The sequence below is a fragment of the Caretta caretta genome, chromosome 6, assembly GCF_965140235.1.
Source record: "Caretta caretta isolate rCarCar2 chromosome 6, rCarCar1.hap1, whole genome shotgun sequence".
In the NCBI taxonomy this organism is placed as follows: Eukaryota; Metazoa; Chordata; order Testudines; family Cheloniidae; genus Caretta; species Caretta caretta.
In genome coordinates, this window is record NC_134211.1 from 77,340,236 (window position 1) to 77,357,207 (window position 16,972).

Genomic DNA, 16,972 nt, shown 5'->3' on the forward strand with positions numbered 1-16,972 from the left:
ATATTATAGTAATACATGTGTAATGCTGTAATTAAATGTGACATTGCAAATTATGACTCCTGGTTTGAAGAAGACATTTGGGGTTGGGACTCTTGGGTTCTGCTTCTGACTTGCTGGGTAACTTTGGGCAAATCATTTGTGCTTCAGTTTATTCATTTGTGGAACTTAGTACATAGACTACTTGCCACTTCTGGGTGTGGTGAAGTTTAATTTATTATTGCTGGGTTGCTACTTTCTGCTTGTAAAATGCATCTTTCCCTTAATTCTGATCTCTGGGTAGAGTGAAAGAAACACCATCGATTTGAAATCTAGTCATTTTAAAAGTAGAAGAGTTAATAGTTTTTGGAACTATACATGCCAGTGAGTCGTCCTGCCATTTTTTATGGCTTTACAATAATTCAGGTTTTCCTGATGATATTTTCAAAATGTTTTTCTTTACTTATTGCTGCATCAAAGACCCACAGAAATCACTGGGGGAATTTGAGTTGGAGCTACTCCTTCTCCCAAAGTTCTGCCAAGTGCATAAAATAAAGAAACAGGAAAAAATATAAATGCTTTTCACTAATCTTAGTTACAGTTCAAACATTTTCATACAAGTAACATTGTGTATATTTGCTGTAGTTACAGAATAAGTATTGTAAGTTGACTGGGAGTGCCTTTATGCCTGCTATTATAACAATTCTTAATGCAATTCTGGGATCTCTGATACTATAGGATAGGTTAAACTGCTTTCTTTCTGCCTGTCTTGTCATTCTGTAAATTTTCCCACTATTTAGTCTTAGTAAAACTAACAAAAACAATAGCAGTAGCAGTGAACAAAAAACCATCTTCTCTTGAACTACTTGTTAGAATTGGCTTTCTCCTGTTCAAACATAATAGCTTCATCCTGAAAAATGGAGACTTTTCTAGACTAACGTTTAAAAGTATGATATTAGTACGTATTGGCTAACATGCAAACACATTTTAAAAGTCTAATGTGGACAGGTACTCTGCCTTTAACACACAGACTCTACCCTGGGCTTTAGCTTGACCACTTTAGCAAATATTAAAGGCAGCGTGTCTTGTCTGTTCAAATATATGTGAATATATATGGAAATGAAAATCTTAGCTGGAAGTTCTGATTATGTTCCCTATTTTTGTATCTGAATTCTTTATGAGTGGTGTGCTGTATCTGTTTTATTTCTTAGTCACTTTCTGTGGTGTAAATGTTGTGCTGATTTCCTCTAGGCAATTACCAGGTAAAGCAACTAAATAAAAACTTTACGTAACTTTTAAGACTCTCTAAGGTTTTTTCTTGATTGTGTTACCTGAACTGTGAAACTGTCAAAAAAAAAAAATTGAAGATTTAACAGCAGTTTTTATAAAATGTAAAAAATCACTCAGTGGCTTTTGTATTTCCTCCCTCCCCCCATATTATGCAGCCCAAACACACTCCACCAGGTGGCATCATACCTCTGCTTGTTACCGGCTCTACCTGAAGGGGAAGATACAGGCTATGACAAAGAATTTCTGCTAGAATTACTGGTAAAGCACACACATGCTAATTACATTTATCACCTATGTTTTTTCTCGCAAGAAAGCTTGCATTCACTTCCTAAAATTGAATAAAATCACAGCAATTGCAGCTCTAATGCTGCCAACCACATGATGGCTTTCACAGTTAGGAGTGCCTTATGAACTACAGCAGTATGATGACTGAGTGAGTTGGAAACAGATGTGAATTAAATCTAGTAATTAATGACTAATCTTCAAACAGGGAAAAAGATGACTCCTCTGGGAAAGTGGTGGTGTGTCTGAACAGTGGCAACTTTAGAGGACTGTTACCAGTGTTTCTTCAGCAGTTGCTTAAGGTCCACGTATCATGAAAGTTGTTACAGCATGTGTAGATGCTTGCATTATACCTGCGTCCTTAGTTATTTAGACCTGTTTAAAATATAATTAGGCTGTGATTTTGTTTTCCAGTGCTGTCTAGAGGGATGTAGACATTCCGTTCCCATAAATTAAAGTGAGAATTGAGCATTCAGATCCCATAGGCAGGTTTGAAAATCTCCACAGGAGTATAGAAATGGGGGGGGGAAATTCACTTGAGTAGATATTGATCTGAGCAAGGAACTCTAACCTGTGTTGTAATGATGGGACGCTTCTCAACATATCCATTGTTCCATTTCCTCTTTGAAGGCTGACTTTTCTGTAGCTGATCATATTTTAAAATTATTTGGAATATTTTCTTGATGTTATTGTATGAGCAGTTTTAAGTCAGATTGTGAAATGATCCCCCTAATACAAAGCCTATTCAAACAGGCTGCAGTAGTATCAGATACATTTTTCTGTTTAGGCACTGGATATAAATATTTATTGCTGGGTGTAAAGTATCAGACTTAACTACTATAGGTAAACATTGGTGTTCAGAAAAAATATAGTCGAAAATTTGTTTCATCTTCAGTTTAGATTTTAACCTTGTGAGGGAAATTTGACTACATATTTTCAGCCATTTCATACCTTTTTGGTGCTGTTTAAAACTACTGAAAACAAATTATGCCATTTTTAATAGGGAAAGAGAACCTTTCTTCTCCTGTGTTTTCAAAGAGTAATGTTAAAAGTAGGACATCCAGATTATAGTGGGATGTGCAGTATTAAGATCCACGCTTGAACTATTGATGATCCGATTCCATTGAGCTACATGCTAACTCTTCTGTGATAGTCGTATAACTTCATTTGCGTTTGATAATGCATCGTTGGATACCACCTGTACTCTCCAAGAGCCTGATCCAAAAACCCTTTGAAGTTAATGGGAGTTTTTATTACAGGTGACTTTGGATGAGACCATTAATTAATGAATTATTAAACAGGCCTAGTTTTCAAAGAGGCATAAACCTGGCCTCTTAAAATTACACCTGAGCTTGTTTGTCATCTTAGTAAAGTGGGACCTCTTTCATTGTTTTTTGAAGAAATAGCCCAACGTTGTTAGCAATACATCTTATGATTTCCTTCAATGTACAAACAAGATTGATTGATTAATTGAAGAAAAATAAAACATAGACAGTTTGGAGGTAACTTTTTAATTTCTGAAGTCTTAAGGTACTTTTATCACTTCAGCTTGTTGTGTTAGCTGAAGACGTGATCTTTTTAATGTTCACTTCCTGGATGACCATCTTATATGTTATTTGTCACTTGCATAGAAAAATGTTGACTTGGTTAGGCTTTGGTATAAATGTTCACTTTCGCTTTCCTAGGTGTCTCGTCATGCACGTCGAATATCTCAAATTCAGCAGCTTAACCAGATGCCTCTGTATCCCACTGAGAAGATTATTTGGGATGAAAATATTGTCCCAACTGAGTACTATTCTGGAGAAGGTATATTTGTTGAGATATATTTGGATTGCTCTTAAAACTTCATAGTTCAAAGGACTTGTCGTTAATTCTGGTTCATTAAGAACTATTCCACAGCTTCTAAATCTGGACAATATTTACTTTTGGCTACTTTAGTGCCTTTTAACTTCCAAGAAAAAAAAAAATCTGTGTTTATAGGCTTATTTGAATTGGACTGCATAAATTTGATCTGAAATGAATGTCTTTGTTACCAATTAGATAAACATAGATTAAAAAAGAAGAATAAAAGCTTGGAGTAAATCATAAAACAATCTCATTTGCTCTATCTGTATATAAGCACAGAAGAAAGCTGCTTTCTACCTTGCTACTACCTGCTCCCAAGAAGTGAACTGTAGAGAGCTTGAGAGAGAAGTGAGTCATGCCATAGTTTGACAGTGAGCAGCAAGTGAATTCTGTTGAGTTCTTTTAAAAGAATTTGCTCTTTTTCCAAATTGATTCTTGAAAAGTCAGTTTCATGTGGTGAGGTTTTGTCACTTTCAGTTTAAATTGAAATCCCAAACTCTTAATACATATCCTGAAAACTAACATCTGCACTATAGAACTGCTTATGTTCAATATTGGGGATTAGTTTTTAAAATATTTTAAATATTTATGTTTGCCAGTAATGGCTTGTCAGTGAACCAATTTATATAGTTTTAAGGATAAAAGCACCAGTCTACATTTGTCGCAGAATTGTACCAATGGGCACTTCAGAATGGAATCCATAGTCTGTGTGGCAGTCAGGTGCCCTAAGAATGTTTAGGGAATACGTGGAATTTCTAATGTCGGTTTAACCTCTTCCCTCATTGGCACAGACGTGTTCCTGTTGTCAGCTAAGTAATGCCATAAAGCCTAGAGCTCTGCCACTGCTAGGAAATGTAGAGCTATATCTCTTCCTTGGTTGAGGTGGAGAACACAACAGTCTAGGGAAGATGTTTAAATTAGGGACATGATCATTCTCTGAACTGAAATTGGTTTTTTACATCTGAATTCTTTTTTAAAAAGCAATCAAAAAATTCCACTTTGAATAGCCACATGGATATTCTTTGAAGATCAGCGCACGCAGAGCAGAATAATAACAACTTACACTGATAACAGCACTAGTATTATGGCAGTATTTTGTCTTGTAACATGATTGAGATTCTGCAGAGTAAGAGATTCCCTTTTCCTTATAGCAGTGATATCTGGAAACTGCCGTGTTAACTTGAACACTCTATTCTCTCCAGGAAGGTAATATTTAAACTGCTTGAAAATCAAGTTTTCTTCTTAATCAGGCAAACAAGCTGGCTACATTCCAGAACAGACGACATTCTTAACTGGGTACAAGGCCATGCAGTTGTACAGCTTTCTCCAACAACACAGTCTTATACAGACTCCAGTGGAAGGCCATTCTTTGAAACAGTCTGACATGTTTCAGAGAATCACTTCAGTTATTTAATACATATTTGTGTTTGTACACACCTGCATATGCATTTTTGTGCACTGTTAGCTGTGGTAGATTCCATCACAACAGATAGAATTGTCATGTGCAAAACCTGTTACTATGGGCAGAGGAGCAGTGTGTACATGAGTTGTTGCACACAGAAATGGAGAACGCCTTGTGAAAATTAAGCCTGAAAAATTATCTGTATTCTTGAAGCCAAGGGGTGACATGGAATAGAATAGATACAGTAACAGTTTTCATTGCCAGCAGAATGTAGATTAGTTAAGTCCATCAGTGCTGCTTCTCATAGTGGAGAGTCTGTAGAAATCCTTATTTCAATGATGCCCTTTTTAGTGAAACTTCCATTTCAGATGCTCTTATACCTTTTGGTATATGGGATTCTTAACGATATATGCAACAAAAATGGACAGACTTATTTTCACACTGGTAAACTGAAACACTAATTTTAACCGATGGCTGGAAAAACTTTCTGTAGTCCTGTGTAATTACTCATTTCTGTGTTGCTTGTTTTATGCTTTCACTTTGCAAAATATGAATATTGTATACTGTGTTATAAAGATGCTATGCTGAATTGCTGTCAGCCCTTTATACAATTTGTCTCTAATTGCGCACACAAAACTTCGTTAAAAGAACATTATTAAGGTTGCAAAGGCGAGCTCTGAAAAGTAGGAAATGCCAGAACTAGGGTTGCCTGTTCACTCTTAATTCTGGCATTTCTTAACTTCTGAGTGCTTGAGAGGGTCCGTGGACCAGGGTTCCTGCCTATTTGGTGGATCAGGAAGAAGGCCATGGGCCAGTTTTATGCCAGCATGTTTATCCAAAAACCCTTTTTCTTGGTTGGTCCCTGGAGAATCCAATTTGAACTAGTATATGAATATCTCTCTGGGGGTGCTCCAAAGGGTTGATAACAGAGGAAGTATATTAGCATTCCCCCCACTTTCTATTAGAGAAGGTACATGCAATGCCACGATAGGTATAAACCTTACTGAATTAGGGTTAAACTTAATTAAATGAAGCTAATCTTAATTCCATAGGGTGTTTCAGGGTATTATAGGATACTGTCTGTCAGTAACCCCATTGTGTGCTGCCGTATTGACACCCACATAGGCCATCAGCAGGGCTGGAACTTCCAGATCCACTGCACAGACCTCTGCCACTTGAATTAAGGGAGTAACTGTTCTCAGTAGAAGATTGTCATTTGCTATGTGGACTGACACTAGAGGGTGTTTGGATACTTTTATCAGTGGGTTTCACAGATGTTTGCAAACAGCAGAGGACTGGTGAGACTCAGAAGTCTTGGATTTCACTCCAGGCTCTGGAGAGAGGTATGCTGTACTGGGCACAGACTCTTTGGCCCATTCCTCCAGACATTTTATCTTCATATAGCTTCACGGAATAGAAATAATTGTGTTCTATCACCTTTCTTTATTGGCAGTGTGTCTCTGTGCTTGTGGAAGCCAACATGTACTGTGTGCCAGAAAGATTTCAAGGATAATATTGCATGTTACAAGAGTTTTCACGCTTTCACAGTTCATAAACAAAGGTGTAAAACTGGGACAGTAGTCAAGTGAAAGTATTAAATGTATAAAGCCCTTTGTTATGAATATTTACCAATATTTTTTTTATCCTCTTTCCCCCCCCCGGAAAATGTCTGGGTTTTAAAAAAGACAGAGGGTTTTACCAGTTAAATCCCCCCCCCCTCCCTCCCCCGGGAAGTTTGGCTTTTTTGGGACCTGGGAATTTTTTGTGGGGGAAGCAGATGGGGCTCTTTCAGGTGGAGGTGGTGGTACTCGTGGGCTGCAGCCTTCCACTCCTCTCCTCATCCTGGCCCTTCGGTATGATTCTGTTTGCTTCCTGTGCGCAGGAGGGGAGTTAGAAGAGCAGGGAACTGGGTCCTGGCAGTTGAGACCACCTGGCCATTATATGGAGAGGAAGGCTTCCTCACCTGCCCTTTGGTGCATACCTCCTCTCCTCCCCTGTACCTCTTTTCCCCCCCCCCCCCAGCGGTTTGTTTTGTTTACCAATTTTCTCCCATTTTTAAATAAAACCTTTTAAATTCCTGGGAAGCTAAAATTAAAAACCAAAAACAGAAGGCCTTCTAAATGAGCAATGTGTAAGAACTTGAGTTGCGGAGCAACACTAGTATTTCCATAGTGTAGGCTAAAAATGCAGCTATTTATTTTGGAGAGACAAGGTGAGTAAGGTAGTAACTTTTATTGGCCCAAACTTTTTTGTTGGTGAGAGAGACAAGCTTTCAAACTACACAGAACTCTTCTTGAGTTCTGAGAAAAGTACTCGGAGTGTCACAGCTAAATACAAGGTCAAACAGATAGAATAGCATAAGTAGTAAGCACATATTCTGAAGGACCATTTAAGGTTAAGTAGCCTATTATCCTGGGACTGACATGGCTACAACAACATTGCTATTTATTTTGGGCTTTCTGTGCCCAATTTTTAACACACTTAGGTCTCCCTCCATTAGCTTGACTTAATTAAAACTAATCCATCCACTTGAAATTTCATAGGAATGATTTTATGCCAACGTGGAAATGATTTGGGGCTAATTGGGCAGGGTATTTGAGGGAGAAGATGGCTTGAAGTATGCAGTGAACTCATTTCTAGAACATTTTCGTATTGTGGTTTGTTGTTGGTTTTTTGGTCCCATGGTAACTCCATGAGCTTGGCTCAGATAGAAACTCCAAAATTTATTCAATCTCCAAACCTGGTGCCAATGATATTTGGGGAGGTGGTTGCTGTCATTATTTAGCTGTTGAAAAGCATTTTCTGCATAAAATATAATCTCTGGAGCCAGACGGAGCTAAGTATGGGTGGTTACAATGCTGGGAAGATATGGTAGGGAATTGTGTGCTGGGTGGGAGGTGTGTGGTTTTTAGTTGACAAGTGAGAGGGATAGTACTTAATGGGTGAGTACAGTATGGACAATGAAGGGGGCCCATTAAGTAGAATAGGTACTTCTCTCATAGATAAATTCTCTCCTCCTGCCCCTTCTATTCCCTCTGCATAGCTCTATCAACAAAAATGTATCAGTTACTTCAGGAGGGGGAAAACATTGAACACTAGCACAAATCTTAGTCGCCAAAGCGCCTTTACTCTGCCCCATATCACTATTGCCATGATATATCCAAAATAGAGAGAACCCTATCCTCAAATGTTTTTACTATATTACTGATAGGAAAATTAAAGGTGACCTTCAGATAATTTTTTTTCTGCTGCTTCATAATGTCTATAGAAGCACAGAAAGCAGGGGGATTTTTTCCTTTTTTTCCTTCAAGTGTATTGTTAATGTCAAGTTTGGCTTTGTCTTGTTTTATGAGAGGGTTTCTGGTAGGTGTTGGTAATGGTTATTGTGAGCCCTAATAAGGTGAAGGAATCATGGTGAAGAATCTTTGGACAAAGCAGCTCTTTGTTAAATGTTATTTCTTCACTGAAAATAAAGAGATCAACTTAATAATAGTAATAAAAAAACTTCCTCCCTTTTTCAGTTGCTCAGCCTTCACTCTCTTGGCTCTAGTTCTCTAGTCATCAGTCTTCCAGCCTAGAAAGGCTGAAGTTCTAATGTAAAAATAAACAGAATCCACCCGCCTCATTTCTTTTTTTTTTTTGGTTTCTGGTGAAGAAACCATCTGACTTGTCCACAGCATGTGTCACTGGACCAATTCTTCTACATCAGAAACCTTTTGTGGGAATTGTCCAGTATGGTTGTCCTAACTGTGGTCACTTCTGGTGAAGTCAGATTTTTTTTTTTTTTAACCAATGACTGCAAATAATTTGCTATGGTAATGCAAAGACACGTGTCTTTTAAGTACGACAGTTGCATACAGAGAAATGGTCAACAAGAATAAAATAGTACAGTTAGATCGCTTGAAGGTGATTTACAAAGGGGAGGGCCTTTGTGCCACCCCCTCCTTCCCCCCCTTTTTTTGGTGTAGTATGTGGCTTTAGAAGAAAGTATTTAAATCTTCTCATATCATGACTAAAGCATGATGATGGAATTGTATATAGTGTTTATGAATACGTAAAACCAATGAATTTGTTACATTAATAGACAGAAGATGGATTTAATGTTTTTTCTTTTTTTCCCTTAGGCTGCCTCGCTCTTCCTAAACTGAATTTACAGTTTCTGACTCTTCATGACTACCTTCTACGGAACTTTAATCTCTTCCGCTTAGAGTCTACATATGAGATCAGACAGGACATTGAGGATAGTGTCAGTAGGATGAAACCTTGGTAATATTTCTGCGTTAACTAAAACAAACCAAACACCACAATGTAGGAAGTAACTAAAGCTTTTTGGGGAATAAATAATTAGTGATGTCTATAATATAAAGTGGATATAGTCATGTAAGTAGTAACCAACTGTTTCCAGTTGTTATAAAGGTATAAATGTGGTGTTCCATAATCTCTTCTAAAATACTGCTTCATGCAAGATTAATCTTCTAATAATATTATTAAAATATATTCTGGGTATTGTTGCCCACGAAGAATGCTTGTGACCACTATGTGCTGACTAGTATTTTTTTAGTAACATTGAGACCTTATTTGTGTTAAGTGTTAACCACAAACTTCACTGTATTAACAATTGTTCTTAATTGTTGATCATTCGTATCAGTGTTATGGATGTGGAATACTGGTGGGATTTTCACAAGTATTCCGTATTGGCCTAACTGTGCTCCCAGTGAAATCAAGATGTTATCACTCACTTCACTAGGAGCAGAGTTACACTGGTGCTGGGTGCTTTTGAAAATCCCACCTATATGTCACCATTTTCTGTAGTGCATAGGGTGTACTCTCCCTTTCATACCCATTAAATCTTTCTGTGGTGGTCTCATCTTCTCTCTCTTTCTTTGAATGACTGTTTTTGAAATGTCATCACAAATTTTACCTTCATACAGGAGATGAGAATATGAAATAAAAATGTTAGTTTACATTATATGTTGATTCTTTGATACAAGATATGCTGAAATTTCGTGCCTTTTAAATTCTTCCTCGTGTCCCTTAAATATTGAGCTGATGATGTGGTTTTTAAATTATTCAGCAGTTTAAAGAAAATCTGAATGCAGCAATGGTTGATGGTTCTAACACACTATTGATTTTTTTTTATTTTTTATTTTTTTTTAGGAAATCCGAATATGGAGGCATTGTGTTTGGTGGATGGGCTCGAATGGCACAACCCATTGTGTCTTTCACTGTGGTAGAGGTGGCAAAGCCCAACATTGGTGAAAACTGGCCAATGCGAGTACGAGCAGATGTTACAATTCATTTGAATGTCAGAGATCACATCAAAAATGAGTGGCAAGGTGCTCATTTTTATTTCAGTAATGAACATTCCATGCCTATTGTAGATACAGTACTATCAGAATTTGGGATAAGTGTAGAGCTCTCATAATATTGTAGTGTTAAAGAACCCTGATCCTACTCAATATTATGGCACAAAAGTAGCTACACTATTAAGGTTGGTATACGGAGTTCAGTTTTAACAGATTTAAACCTTTATTTTGTAAAAATCTAATTAAAATATAAAAAAACCCAAATATAAACTTTGAATATTTTTGTGGTGCTTTGAAAAATAAATTGATATAGGAAAAAAATAAGAGTTCAAAAATCACCCTGGTGGATGATCTCCTTCACCCTCCTCCTCCCGATCGCCTCACTTTTCTTTGTACTTTTTTGAAAGAAATCTAAAATACTACTTCTGCTGATTTCTAGAATATTAGTTATAGATAGGTTGTGTTTGTCTGTAGAGTGCTTTATAACCTTTTATCTACAGTGGAAATTTATGTACACGAAACTGAATATGCCACATTTTAATTGACTATAAATCTGCTGTATCTCAAATGCTGTAACTTACTTTTGGGTGCAAATAAAGGAGAGAGAGACTGAGACTTTATAGCCCCTATAGCCTAGGAGAACATTCCCTGAACTGGAAAAGAATATGCCAAGAATTCAAATCTTACCGCTTAACTGCTGTTAAAATTCTCATACAGTTCTCTAAAGCCATCAACTCCAACCTAGAAGATAGTTAGGGAATAGCCACTGAATGCTTTACTCTTAATACATACAACGAAAGGGGTGGTTGGAGGCTAATCACATAATGGGTGTTTAAATAAATCTCTAAGCAAATATGATTTTCTATAATCCCCTCTCAGAACCCATTCCTCTATATTGTGATTCACACCATTAATGGAAATAGCACATTCTTTGTAGAATACTAACATCAGCATTGCATTCTGTTGTTTGAACTTTCCACAGCCCTAAGAGGTTTTTACCTGGTATTTGGCAGTTGGCATTGTGATTGTTCCATAGCAGTCCATAAAATAAAGCAGGAAAACTTCTGTAAAATGAAACCCTAGGATGGGTTGTCAGCAGTTTTAATTGAACGTGGGACTTCTGGACCTAAAAACCTGATCTTCTACTGCCTGAGCTAAAAGAACTAGCTCTGTTAGTTCCATCAGTAGCAGACTCAAACTGTCTTCTGTGAAACGACAGCCATTCTCCATCTAGGCAAGGCAGAAAGGAGCTGTTTCTAACAGTCTTCCATTCTCTTTATTCTGGCTCATGTACTTCGCTTTAAATAATCAGTTCTCTCCCTCAGCTCTGCAAGATAAAGCCCCACTACATTTTCAGCTTTTCACCTATCACTACAGGATTCTACAGTAATCTTTCACCTGAACGGTGAAACGGTTCTTTTTTAAAGAACCTACATAGTGTTTTTCATCCTGTTCAAAAGCTGTCCCCTTTCTGATGTGTACATGTGGTGCTCGCCAAAGTAACAACCACAATTTAAGCCATTGTCAGAACATACTTTCCACCTTTTTTTAGCTGAGTGGTAGTTGCATAAAACTCTGAAAATCAAGTTTGTTGTGATGGCAGCAGTGCCCTGTTCTGTCGTCTGTTCGTTAGACAGCTGAGAACTACACAAACCAAGGAAACTTGGCGCAGGCCTATACTTCTAAGTTTTGTTGGCATAGGCTATGTTGGTCAGGGATGTGAAAAAGCTACACCATCTAGCCAACGTAGCTATGCTGGAAAAAAACCCTCCGTAGACACTGTAGAAGCTTGATAGACAAATGCTTCTGTCATTTAGCTAATGTCGTTTGGGGTGGTGGAGTTATTATGCTGGCAGAAGCACTCCTCCTCAAGACATATGCTATATCTAGACAAGGCTTGGGTGTCACTTTTGCAGAAGTAGTAGTTGAAAATCTTAATTTTGTTTACATCTCTGTATGTACTGATTTAGAGACGTTTATTGGCATTGACTCTGAAAAGGAAATATGTCTCCAAAATAAAAATGGTCTCTGTCTATACTGTTGTTGGAATAATTAACATGAAAAGTGAAAGTGTCTGCAATGTGTGGGGTAATGATTTTACATAAGATCTGCCTTCAGTATTTATTTTTTAAAAAAGCTTGCCATAATATTTTTATATTGTATGATTTACTTTAATGGGATATCAAGATGGAAAACTCCATAGGTCACTTTAAAATCCTCTAAAACTTTGAGAAATAAAGGTCTAGTCTACACTAGCGGGGGGAGTCGATGTAAGGTACGCAACTTCAGCTACGAGAATAGCATAGCTGAAGTTGACGTACCTAGATAGACTTACCGCAGCGTCTTCACGCTGGTGAGTCGACTGCCACCACTCTGCCGTCGACTTTGCTTGTACCTCTCGCGGCGCTGGAATTCCGGAGTCGACGTGAGAGCACTCGGGGTAAATTTATCGAGTCTAGACTAGACGAGATAAATCGACTTCCGATATATCGATTGCTACCTGCCTATCCGGCGGGTACTGTAGACCTATCCGAGAGCCCTCCAAAATTAAAATTGTGGGATTATTTGAGTGAAAACTACTCAACTGGATAAGCATGCTGATAGCAAGCCCAACATGCTGAATATTTCAGTTGTATACCTTCTGTTACACCTTGACTCCATTCCTCTTGTAAAAGTAATACCCTGCTTGCTAACAAGAACGGAACAGACAAGTAGTGTGGAGAGATGGTGTGGCCTGCATGCTGGTAGTCTTCTTTGTTAAAGCTGTGGAGAAAATCTGATCCCTTTTATATTGCAAGGGAATGGTGATGGGCTTTGACTTGATTAAAGCCAGTGTTTTTCCGGTTGTGCTTTTGAATGCTGTCAGGAATTGCCAGCTGGCACTGTGTAGCCTATGTTTCCTAGTGTAGTATCAGTAGGCAACACTTTGTGCTTAGGGAATTACACTTGAGTTGACCTTGTTGGCAAGCTGCATAGAAGCGATTATTCATATTCTGCAGTGACATTGACTGATAGTCCTTAAATTCAGTTAGAGCGAGATCTGTTAAATATGCTAGAGTTGGATAGTGTGTTGGCTATGTAGGCTGTCACATAGCACAAATGTTAAATGCAGAACATGCAGTAAAATGGATTGAGTTTATGGCAATAGATACGACTTTTGGATTGTGATATGAGTTTAAGTCCCAGCTCAGATACGGCTTTGTAACATAGTAGCTTCTCAGTAGTATTAATAGATATTTCCATGTTCAGTTTATTGTTGTCACGTGGAAAGGATAGGTACCTTATGTACAGTACAGTAAGCCAACTACAATGGTTATACAGTTTCAGATATTTCTGATCAATGACCTGTTATTGACTATCAATGGCAGCAAGGCAGAAGATGGACTAGAGTATTGTCTGAAAAGCAGGATGTCTGATGTATGCTGGATGTCTGAGAGGTTTGTGGTAGTAACTCAGACAAGTACCCTGAATCCACACTATTTATTTAAAAAACATTCTGCAGTCCCGGTCTCTCTCTTCCCTGATGTCTCCATAGATCGGTCTTTTTTTTTACACTTTCTTTGCAAAATAATTCATTCTAACTGTATTGTCTAAAGTTCCCCTGTCCTGTCTTTGCTCCTTGTTTTTTTCCACTTCCATCTTGTTTGTTGAGCAGAATCTTTCCAGAAGTCATTACTTGTATTTTTTTAATTAGATTTTTTAAAAAAAATTGTTCTCTGATTACCTGACCGTTTGGTCCAGTCTGGATTGGTTTTAGAGTATTAATTATTTGCATTACTGTAGCACAGAGGAACCTTAGTCATGGACCAAGACCCCACTATGCCAGGCACTGAACAAACACAGAATAAAGACTGTCTGCCCCAAACAGCTTACGATAGAAGTATAAGACGAGATGCCAAATGGCTATAGAGAGGTGGGGGAGTACAAGGAAACAATGAGACAATACTAGTCAGCATTATAGGCAGTGGCCTTTGCATATCAGCAGTTGACAAGAGTTTTTTTTATAGGCATCATGACAAAGGAGAGTTTTGAAGGCGGAAAATTATAGAAATGTACAGTTGGAAGAGATTTAGCTAGGGAACTTACTGAAACCCCTCTGTAGAGCACCAAATTTTCCTTACCTTTCTATAGAATTTTATTTAAAGTGTCTTACATAATTATCCCTAAATTTGGAAGTATCCTAGCCTAATTGTAGGATCAAAGACAGATTAAAAAAGACTGTTGATTCTATATCCTCTAAAAGCAGGACATAGTCCCCCAGTACAAATTATATTGACCACCAAAAGGATATGACACTTCATCTTAGCCAAAAGGTTAAAAAGAAGCTTGCCCGTTGTATACCTTTTCAATTGCTTGTTAAGGAACAAACACGACAGTTGTTGGTGAATAAACAAAATAACTCAACTTTTTCCTGTGTTCAATCAGGTCTGCGCAAGCACGATGTTTGTTTTTTAGTTACGGTGCGTCCAACACAACCTTATGGCACAAAGTTTGATCGAAGGAGGCTTTTTGTTGAGCAAACTGGCCTGGTGTACGTCAGGGGTTGTGAAATCCAGGGCATGTTGGATGATAAAGGACGTGTCATTGAAGAAGGTATGATGATGCTTTTTAAACTATATATACACCTATATAATCCTTTGGAAAAATAATGAACCATTCTATTAGCTGGTATGAATTGGCATAGCTCCATTTGGTCTGGTTTTTTAGAACAAAATAGGCCTATTTCTGAAAATATTAGAAATGGTATGGAAGCATGCCAATAAATCATACTTGTAAATATGAGCTTTAAAGTGAATTTATCTTAATTCTGTTTCAAATGATTAGTTTTCTCCTAAAAAGTAGTTCTTAATCTGCTTTCAACACTGTTTTTCTTGCTTTAATCTAGTTTTGATTTGTGTTTCAAATATGAACAGGACCAGAACCCAAACCAAGACTTAAAGGTGACTCAAGAACCTTTAGAGTATTTCTGGATCCTAACCAGTATCAACAGGACATGACAAACACAATCCAAAATGGAGCAGAAGATGTCTATGAGACATTCAATATAATCATGAGGAGAAAGCCAAAAGAAAACAACTTTAAGGTAAGCTACATTATAGCTGTTCTTAGGATAATAGTTTCCGAATGTGCTGAGTTGGAAGAATTGTTGAAATATACGTACTATATGTCATTGACTGAGATTGTTTTGTGGAAAAACGCTGGCTAGAATTTATTTCCCTAAACTGTTTAATGGCAATGTTGGTGCTGGATTAAAGAGTTTTGGGTCCTGGTACACAATGGCAATTGGGACTGCTCCCTGGGGTGTGGGATGCCCTGAAGTTGCGGGGGGTAATAAGGTCCAGCCCCCAAGAGTGGGAGGCTCCCAAGTGGGGTTGGATCCTGCCCTCGGGGGATGGGAGGCCCGAGGGTGGGGTGGTTGGAGGGCAGACCCACCCAACACTCACCCCAGAGCAGCTTCTGTCCTGCAGGGCTGGCCTGGCCCTGCCTCCTTCCCGTCCTTGGGTTTTTGTGTGTGTAGGTGTCTTTGTTGCTCTCCCAACCCCCTGATGGTTGGGGACCCCCTGAGATGGGGGTCACTGTGCAGGTGCACTGAGTGCATGTTCATTTGCGTGTGGACAGTATGTTAAGTACAAAGAAAATTTTTAAAGATGCATCTTAAAAGTTATAAATGCTAGGAAACTTCAGCCAACCTCTGAAATGAACCTACACACAATTGAGAGGGTAATATTTACTGCAAGTCTGTTTATAAGTTTCAGACTACAAATATAAAGGTCACAAAAAATGGTGCAACTAGAAAACGGTACTGAGAAAAAGAGCCCTAAGTGGATACACATTTGGGATGTAAAGCAGATATCTATGGAGCTGCAGGGCTCTAGTGAAAACTAGTGAACGAGACCAGCTGTGCCACCCCCTGCCTTCCCCACTGGGGTGGGCACCAGGCTCATCGGCAGCTGTCCCTGGTCATGCTAGTGTGTGCAAGCACCTCGCATGCTCCCGGACAGGAGACGCACACCACTGCGTGGAAGGAGTGGGCTGGGCACTGGTTTCTGCGAGCGGCTTCCAACATGCTGCTGCTTTCACCGCTTTATATCCACGGGTATAATTGTGTATCCGCGCAGGGCTCAAATGAGAAACCACTACACATTTTGTTAGATCATTCCCTTCTGCTTTGTATGCACTCTGTATCTTAATTTCCATTGTCTATCACTCCATATACTTTATAACACTCTGATATAGTTATCTTCAACGCACAGTCAACCCATGGCACTCCTTTCACACAATGCAGTCAACCTGTGGAACTCCTTGCCAGAGGATGTTGTGAAGGCTAAGGCTATAACCGGGTTCAAAAAAGAACTAAATAAGTTCATAGAGGATAGGTCCATCAGTGGCTATTAGCCAGGATGGGCAGGGATGGTGTCCCTAGCCTCTGTTTGCCAGAAGCTGGGAATGGGCGACAGGGATGGATCACTTGATGATTACCTGTTCTGTTAGTTCCCTCTGGGGCATCTGGCATTGGCCACTGTTGGAAGACAAGATACTGAGCTATATGGACCTTTGGTCTGACCCAATATGGCCGTGCTTAAGTGAGAATCATATGTCGAGAAAAGCATTAAGCTCAGGGCCTGCTTAGTTTTGGACAAGCCAAGTATTCTTAAAGTCTAAAGCACAGTATTGATTTTCAAGCTTGTTATACTGTAAGAGCTTCTTTATCCTTCATTATGTCTCCAGTGCATATGTGCAGTGTTCCCTTTTGCTCTTTGCAGTCTTATCTCTGTCATTTGTTGTTTTGCTTTGGCCTTGAGGTAATGTTACATCACTTATCTATTTAGATTTCTTATCATGTATCGCTGCTTATTATCCGCACTTGTTG

At 38.6% G+C, this 16,972-nt stretch overlaps 1 protein-coding gene across 2 annotated transcripts in view; it reads left to right on the forward strand.

Annotated features, from left to right (window-relative positions):
* AQR (aquarius intron-binding spliceosomal factor) overlaps positions 1 to 16,972 on the forward strand; it is a 123,760-nt gene that overhangs the window by 33,003 nt on the left and 73,785 nt on the right. For both annotated transcript variants that reach the window (XM_048852358.2, XM_048852357.2), the window contains exons 14-19: positions 1,422 to 1,524; positions 3,234 to 3,354; positions 8,920 to 9,061; positions 9,953 to 10,131; positions 14,527 to 14,694; positions 15,015 to 15,184. In XM_048852358.2, coding sequence (XP_048708315.2) covers positions 1,422 to 1,524; positions 3,234 to 3,354; positions 8,920 to 9,061; positions 9,953 to 10,131; positions 14,527 to 14,694; positions 15,015 to 15,184 — 883 coding nt within the window. The remainder of the gene's footprint in view (positions 1 to 1,421; positions 1,525 to 3,233; positions 3,355 to 8,919; positions 9,062 to 9,952; positions 10,132 to 14,526; positions 14,695 to 15,014; positions 15,185 to 16,972) is intronic.